Source organism: Cryptomeria japonica, chromosome 8 (assembly GCF_030272615.1).
Source record: "Cryptomeria japonica chromosome 8, Sugi_1.0, whole genome shotgun sequence".
NCBI classification, from domain to species: Eukaryota; Viridiplantae; Streptophyta; class Pinopsida; order Cupressales; family Cupressaceae; genus Cryptomeria; species Cryptomeria japonica.
This window is the reverse complement of record NC_081412.1, coordinates 726,780,278-726,788,174: the sequence shown is the minus strand read 5'-3', so window position 1 is coordinate 726,788,174 and position 7,897 is coordinate 726,780,278. Positions and strand designations below refer to the sequence as shown.

The 7,897-nt window shown below is 34.8% G+C and overlaps 2 protein-coding genes across 2 annotated transcripts; both read right to left on the bottom strand.

The window, feature by feature from the left end:
* Positions 1-473: 473 nt before the first annotated feature.
* Positions 474-2,506, bottom strand: LOC131046790 (protein DMR6-LIKE OXYGENASE 1). The gene is made up of 4 exons (XM_057980580.2): positions 2,264-2,506; positions 1,906-2,153; positions 1,476-1,797; positions 474-1,372 (listed from the first exon to the last, which is right to left on the bottom strand). Exons 1-4 carry the CDS (start codon positions 2,504-2,506, stop codon positions 1,118-1,120), a joined length of 1,068 nt encoding a protein of 355 aa, XP_057836563.2. The 3' UTR covers positions 474-1,117.
* A 3,180-nt stretch (positions 2,507-5,686) lies between these two features.
* On the bottom strand, positions 5,687-7,031 carry LOC131046791 (protein DMR6-LIKE OXYGENASE 1). The gene is made up of 4 exons (XM_059210737.1): positions 6,795-7,031; positions 6,602-6,721; positions 6,058-6,378; positions 5,687-5,944 (listed from the first exon to the last, which is right to left on the bottom strand). The coding sequence occupies exons 1-4, from the start codon at positions 7,029-7,031 to the stop codon at positions 5,687-5,689; spliced, it is 936 nt and encodes a 311-aa protein (XP_059066720.1).
* Positions 7,032-7,897: the final 866 nt, after the last annotated feature.

The window sequence follows — 7,897 nt, the reverse complement described above, 5'->3', positions numbered from 1 at the left end:
CCTAATCTTTGGAGAACTCTCTAGATATTGGTAGATTGATAGTATAGATCGAGGGACTCTATTTTGCAATCTGAATAATCTATATTAAATTTAGGAAATACCCATAGGGGGAAAATTAAGAACTCATCGTCCTTACATGGTCACTGAAAATATTAGGAATTGCAGACCTTAGACATATAGTTGTATATAAGAATGACAGACCCCAGATGTTTGGTTGCATATAATATTGTTTGTTAAATTACCATAGCACTTTCAATGCATTAAATGTCCTTCTGGCTAGCAATGTTTGCACTTTCAAATCCTCGACTTCTTCACCTGTTGTCTCTTATCAGCAATGTGTGCACTTTCTTCCTTTGACAAATTCATTCAATTTTCTTACACAAAAATAGATTTTATCCAAGTGACTTCTGGACAATGCCAAACATAGCAGCCTCTCCCTATGTTCTTTTACTCTCACAACCAGAAATCAGCAATAGTAAAATAACAAAAACTTTAGGACCAGCAATGAAAGTTGAAAGCAATTTCACCAAATTTATGCCTTTATATCCAATCTGAACAACTGTAGATCAATAACCAGCACATATTCATCGGCTCTTCATAGGAGCGATTCAAACCCTCACGTTTATTCTCTAACTTGTCACTGATTCTCTTTGCATACAATTCTTTTCTAAACTATGTGTCTTTTCTAAACTCTGTGTTTCTGTCCTTCCAAACTGCAATAGCATATCTCTCCCTCACATCAACGCACAGGAACAAACAAGTGCAATGGTTTTTATGCACTCATAGGGCCTCCCTACAACTCTGATATCAATGGAAGGAATATAAAACAGTAATAAAACTTGAAAGTTTACATAATATATAAATAGAATATATAAACTTAAAATTATTACATTGTATTCATTCTCCGTTACATATTCATGATACATTGCGCTATATAGATATAACTGAAATTTTCGCACTACTTCCAAATACCCACAAACATATAACTAAATACCTTTCTAATATTCATAATCCTTCACTCTTTCACCTTTTCACATACCAGATAGTGTCCACTGTACGTACCATACATATGTATATGTATGTTCCAACAACACCAATTGTATACCACATTTTTCAATCATGGACTGATTTCGATCTTGAAGCGATCCAAAATGCTCTTACCCTTCAAACCTTGGCTCCAGAATGCCTTCATGTATTCTTCAAATTTATATCCTCTGTGTAAAGCCGGATGCTCCTCATCCACCATGGATGCTACAGGAGCGATGAAGGCATCAGACGAAGGCCCATAGAAGGTGGGAATAGAGATGCGTGCAGTGGTTGTATTGGTTATGCCCCAGTGCTCGGCGCTTTTGAATCTTCCATTGCTTATGACCTAATAAAAACACACAAAAACAATTCTAAATTCAGTCCTCCCAAAACAAGTTTTGAACAGGGGAAGTCTGTATACAGCGAATAACATTTATTTTGCTATAAACCTCAATTTGATCAGCCACATTGACCACAAAGGCATTGGGTATTGGTTCTACTGCAAACCATTTCCCATCTTTTAGCACTTGCAGGCCACTCACATCACCTTGCATCGAAACGGTAATGCCACCTGGATCTGAATGAGGTGCTGCACCAAAGGTAAGATCTGGATTTGGGCATGCAGGATAGTAATTTATGTGCAGCATCTGGATATGCTTGCCAAACATTGCATTCAAATAATCAGAATCTTGTCCGAGAGCTTCAGAAATTGCAGCCAAAAGCCTTAGAACCAGTACTCTTATCTCCTTGGCATACTTCCCTGCAACATCTCTGTTTCAAAAAAATGTAATGCGAAAGAAGGGGGCATACATACTTGTTGGTGAATTCCTGTGAAAAACTTTCTCTGTTTTTATTTTTCTTCAAGTTTTTTGTCACTACCTGTAAAGTGCAGGCTTTTGGGGCCATGAATTGATGAATTCCTCCAGCGGATGACATGGGTGTGTTAGATAATCCCTCCAGTCAAATAATTCATCTTTGGTGACATTGAAGCTCGTGGTAACCCTGACAGCTTGCCTTGGATCCTCTGAATGGAAACAAACACTGTCTTCCACAGGCATTTCAAAAAACTCTTTGGCAATGCCCATCATGCTTTTCATCACAGTTTCTGGCACTCCATGGTTAATGATCTGAATGATCCATATTGAATTTAGGCAATACCCAGATAAAATAAAAAAGAACAAAACAAATGTAATGCCCAGTTAAAAGAAAAAAGAACAAAACAAATGTAGATGTTTACCTGGAAGAAGCCGTCCTCCTCGCATGCCTGGCTAATGTCATTGATTACGTTTATTCTATGAGGCGCATCCAAATCTTTGAGGTCAATGACTGGAAATGTATAAGAATGACAGACCTGGGACATGTCAGGACGTTCACCCGGAGGAAAGACATGCTTATCCTGAACATGAAGATGATTGTGTCCATTGGACATGAATTTGTCCATAGCATTGAGATTAGACCCAACATGTGCTGCGGATGTCATTTTGTGATGAAAAGAAGATGGCTTCAATTGCTCTAAGATTCAGGTAGGCATTCTTAGATTGAATCGGTGTGCTTAGTTGGGTAAAATAATATTTTGAAGAGATAGAGAACTGGAAACATTTGTCTGCATTCAAGAAAAAAATGCAAAAGTCGATTGAAATACATCTACAGTTTATTTGGATCACTTATTCATAGGTGAAGTTGATATACAACCATTTTTTAGAAACTTCAGTATCATAAAATACATCCATTTACAAGCAATTTAATTCGGATCATTCACCACAAGTAAAATTGATATACAAGTTTTTACTTCACTATCATGAAAGACATCAATTTATAAGTTGTTTAACTTGGATCATTCACAGGTAGGTGAAATTGATGTATCAGCTTTTAAGAAAACTTCATTAACATAAAAGATGTCTATTTATAAAGTGTTTAATTTTGGATCACTCACAGATAGCTGAAATTGATATAGGAGCTTTTAAGGAAAACTCCATTATCATAAAAGATGTCTTTTTATAGACTGTTTTATTTGGATCACTCATTGACAAATGAGATTGATAGGAGAGTTTATAAAATAAGCATTTTAATAGAAATGGGTTGTTCATTGTATCTGTGTGTGGTGAAATTGATATACAAGTTTTTAAGGAAAAGTCCATTATCATAAAATATGTCTATTTATAAACTATTTTATTTGGATCACTCATTAATAGATGAAATTGATAAAAGAATTTGTAAAATAAGCAGTTTAGAAGAAATGTATTATTATCTATCTATATATATATAGTGAAATTGATATATGAGCTTTTAAGAACACCATTATCATATATATATATATGACAGTCTACTAATTGTCTTTTTCTATTTAATTTCATTTTTCTCCATAGCATTGAGATTATGGATTATAGGATTCAAATTCCTCGTCTTCTAGGTGTCCCCATGAAAATTGATGTAGGTAGATGCCATACATATTGTGAAGATGCTAATCATATGGGTGGGTAGGTGGAAATAGAGGACAAACCTACGTGGCGAGCATTGTAATTTTAATAAATTAACTCCTATAGATATTGCGTGTTAACCTTATAGAGATGTGTCATATGATGACCTAACAATAAACATAAGTTGAGATGAATTTTCTTTATTTCGTCCACCAAAATCTTACTCTTAACAAATTAAACTAAGGTAAAAAATAAAGAATAGGAAACATTTTTATGTATTGATTTTTATTATTATAAAATCAATATGTCAATAGACATAACTCTATAATGACAACAGACTTTCTTATCCATGTAAGAACAAGAACAAGTCTGATGCTGCCATGGCTGCCACAACAAGAAATTTTGGCCTTATCTTCTTGGCTCCCACGATCTAGTTATTGGTGAAAATATTGCGAAAAGGTTTACGGAGCTCTATTCTCATATCAAATTTCTACACACCTCTCCCCCACGAAATTCATCTATCCTTTCTGCTTTTGTGGGAGTCCATATCCTCTGACAGGGCACACTTACTCATGCCATTTTTTAATGCTTTGATGGGCATTGATAACCTATTTAAAAGCTCTCATTGCAGTAAAGATAGGGAGGATGCCGGTGAAGGTTGTGGAGTTTTTGCTTTACACTAGCCAATCACGTTTTGCCTAAAATCTTTTTAACTCTTTTCAACTATTGCAGACCATGAGGCCACATTTTCTGAGGCAGTTCTATCCTCTATTAAATGCATTGGCATACCTGACTTTTCTTCTGCTGTCTTTTTCCCTTTCTAGGCTTATTAACTGGGATGATATAGTGTACTGTAACCTCACCTGCAACTCCTCCTTGCTCAATTCCATGGACTCCAACAAAAAAACAAAATTTGGATAAAGAAAACAACAAAACATAAAATACGTCGAAAAAATTGACTACTCACTGTTGCAGAGCTTTACAAATTGCAGTCACAAGACTTAGAATTTTACTCATCTTCTCCTTAGAGTACTCCCCTGCAACCTCTCTTTCAAAATCAAAATTTGAATTCGTAGTACCCATTATATTTAAACTCTTGTTAAAGGTTTGATTTTATTTTTATTTCTTTTGTCACCGTAAGCTGCAGGGTAATGAGTGGATGACTTCCTGTAGAACCTATGAGCGGATGACTTCTTCTAGAGGATAAAATGGGTGTCTTAGATAATCTTTCAGCCAAAAAAATTAGTGTTGCTGACATCGAAGGTTGTAGCAAAATCTGATATCCTGCCTAAGATTTTTCGACTAGAGACTATCTAGCAGTGTCCATGTTTTCAAACACAAATTCTGTCACTCCATGGTTTGTAATCCGAATAATCCATATTAAATTTAGGAAATGCCCAGATAAAGGGAGAAAATATTACAAATATTTCTTTATCATAAAGAATTGATCATCCTCAAATGCTCACTGGAAATATACAGGGATGGCAGACCTCAGGCATGTAAGAATGACAGAGTCCAGACATGTGGTTGCATAGAATATTTATCTTCACTGAAAGCAATAATTGTTAAGCTACAACCGCACTTTCTATGCAATTGCTACTATGAAAAGCTTTATTAAATGTCCTCCTTATCAGCTAGACTGATAAGCTTTTACAAATCTCTTTTTAAGTAACATTTAATGTTAAAATGAATGAATGATCATTTAATTGATTTCCATTAAAAGGTAAGGATTGATGAGGTACTTTAAAAATAAATAGTATCAATCTGGCGGAAGTTTATAGTTGTGTTGTATGAGAGATCAAAAAAACTGTAATCAAATCCCCATAACAATTAAAGTTATGATCTCATAGAACTATCAAATAGAAGCTGTTCTCACCACCCATCAAGTCTTAATGTAGAGGAATAGGTTAATCTCTTCCACCTTATTTACCTGATAAAGTATGATGTACAAGATAGTGCCCACTGTCCATACCAGCATATGTATGTGTTCTAACAATCAGAATATAATAATGCAGAGGTAAACAACAAAAATATAGAACAGAGACTGGGAACAGCTGAATAACTCAAGATTTGTTTTCATCAAATGTTACATATTTATGCACACCGTGAGACAACTATCTGCACTATAAATCTGCTAAAGGGACTGACAACAAAGTGATGAAGATTGACAGCTAACTGAAAAAACAGGACAGCAAACTGAACGTATATAACTAACAACAGCAGTTATATATCACACTTTTCAATCATGGACTGATTTCGATCTTGAAGCGATCCAAAATTCTCTTGCCCTTCAAACCACATTGGCTCCAGAATGCTGCCATGTATTCTTCAAATTTATAGCTTCTGTATAAAGCCGGACGCTCCTCATCCACCATGGATGCTGCAGGAGCGACGAAGGTATCAGACGAAGGCCCATAGAAGGTGGGAATAGATATATGTGCAGTGGTTGTATTGGTTACAGCCCCGTGCTCGGCGCTTTTGAATCTTCCATTGCTTACAACCTAATAAAAAGTTAAAAACCCACACAAAAACAATTTAAAATTCAGTCCTACGAAAATAAGTTTTGAACAGAGGAAGTCTGTATAGAGCGAATAACATTTATAATATTATAAACCTCAATCTGATCGGCCACATCGGCCACAAAGGCATTGGGTGTTGGTTTTACTGCAAACCATTTCCCATCTTTTAGCACTTGCAGGCCACTCACATCTCCTTGCATCAAAACAGTAATGCCACCTGGATCTGAATGAGGTACCATGCCAAAGGTAACATCTGGATTTGGGCATGCAGGATAGTAATTTATCCGGAGTACCTGGCTAGGCTTTCCAAAGATTTCATTCAAATAATCAGAATCTTGTCCAAGAGCTTTAGAAATTGCAGCCAGAAGCTTTAAACTAGTATTCTTATCGCCTTGCAATACTTCCCTGCAACCTCTCTGTTTCAAAAAAGTGAAATGTGAAAAAAGGGGTCATACACACCTGTGGAAAACATTCTTTGTTTTTAATTTTTCTTTAAGTTTTTGGTCACGACCTGTAAAGTGCGGGTTTTTGAGGCCATGAATTGATAGATTCCTCCAGCGGATGACATGGGTGTTTTAGAGAATCGCTCCAGTCAAAAAAAATTTCTTTGGTGACATTGAAGCTTGTGGAAACTCTGACCGCCTGCCTTGGGTCCTCTGAATAGAGGCAAACCCTTTCTTCCACAGGCATTTCAAAAAATTCTCTGGCAATGTCCATCATGCTTTTCATCACGGTTTCTGGCACTCCATGGTTAATGATCTGAATGATCCATATTGAATTTAGGGGATACCCAGATGAAAGAAAAAAGAACAAAATAAATGTAGATGCTTACCTGGAAGAAGCCATCCTCGTCGCAAGCCCGCCTAATGTCATTAACTACATTTATTCTCTGAGGCCCATCCAAATCTTTGAGGTCTATGACTGGAAATTTATATGAATGACAGACCTTGGACATGTCGGGTCGTTCACCAGGAGGAAGGACAATCTTATTCTGAGCATGAAGATGATTGTGTCCATTGGACATGAGTTTCTCCACAGCATTGAAATTAACATGGGCTGAGGATGTCATTTTGTAATGAAAAGAAGATAGCTTCAATTGCTCTGGGACTCAGGTATTCAGGTATTTTCTTGGGTAAAATAATATTTTGGAGGTATTTTGTTGGCTAAAATAATATTTTGGAGAATTAAGAGAACTGGAAACATTTGTCTGCATTCAAGAAAAGACATGCAAAAGTTGATTGAAATATTTCTGATAGGAGAAATTGATATATAAGTTTTTCGGAAAATTTCATTATTATAAAATACATCTATTTATAAGCTGTTCAACTTAAATTACTTACTCCAGGTGAAATTATTTTCATGGAGAACTTTATTATCATAAAAGATGTCTATTTATAACCTTTTTAATTTGAATCACTCACAGACCAGATGAAATTAATATACAAGCTTTTAAAGAAAATTCTATTATCATAAAAGATGTATAAACTGTTTTATTTGGATCCCTTATTGACAAATGGTGAAATTGATATACAAGCTCTTGAAGAAAACTCCATTATCATAAAAGATGTCTATTTATAAACTGTTTTATTTGGATCACTCATTGACAGATGAAATTGATAGAAGAGTTTATAAAATAAGCATTTTATGAAAAATGAGCTGTTAGCTATTTTTAATAAATATATATATATATATATATATATATAAAAGATCTTTTAAGAAAATCTCCAGTTCCATAAAGAATGTTTATTTATAAATTATTTTATTTGGATCACTCATTGACACATGAAATGGTAGAGAAGAGATTACAAAGTAAGCATTTTAAAAAATGAGTTTCTCTCTCTCTCTACACCAAAAAATTGCATTTTCTATTTAATTTAACTATTATTAATTGAGATATATTTTTCCTAAAAACTTTTAATTTTGTAATTGTAAAAT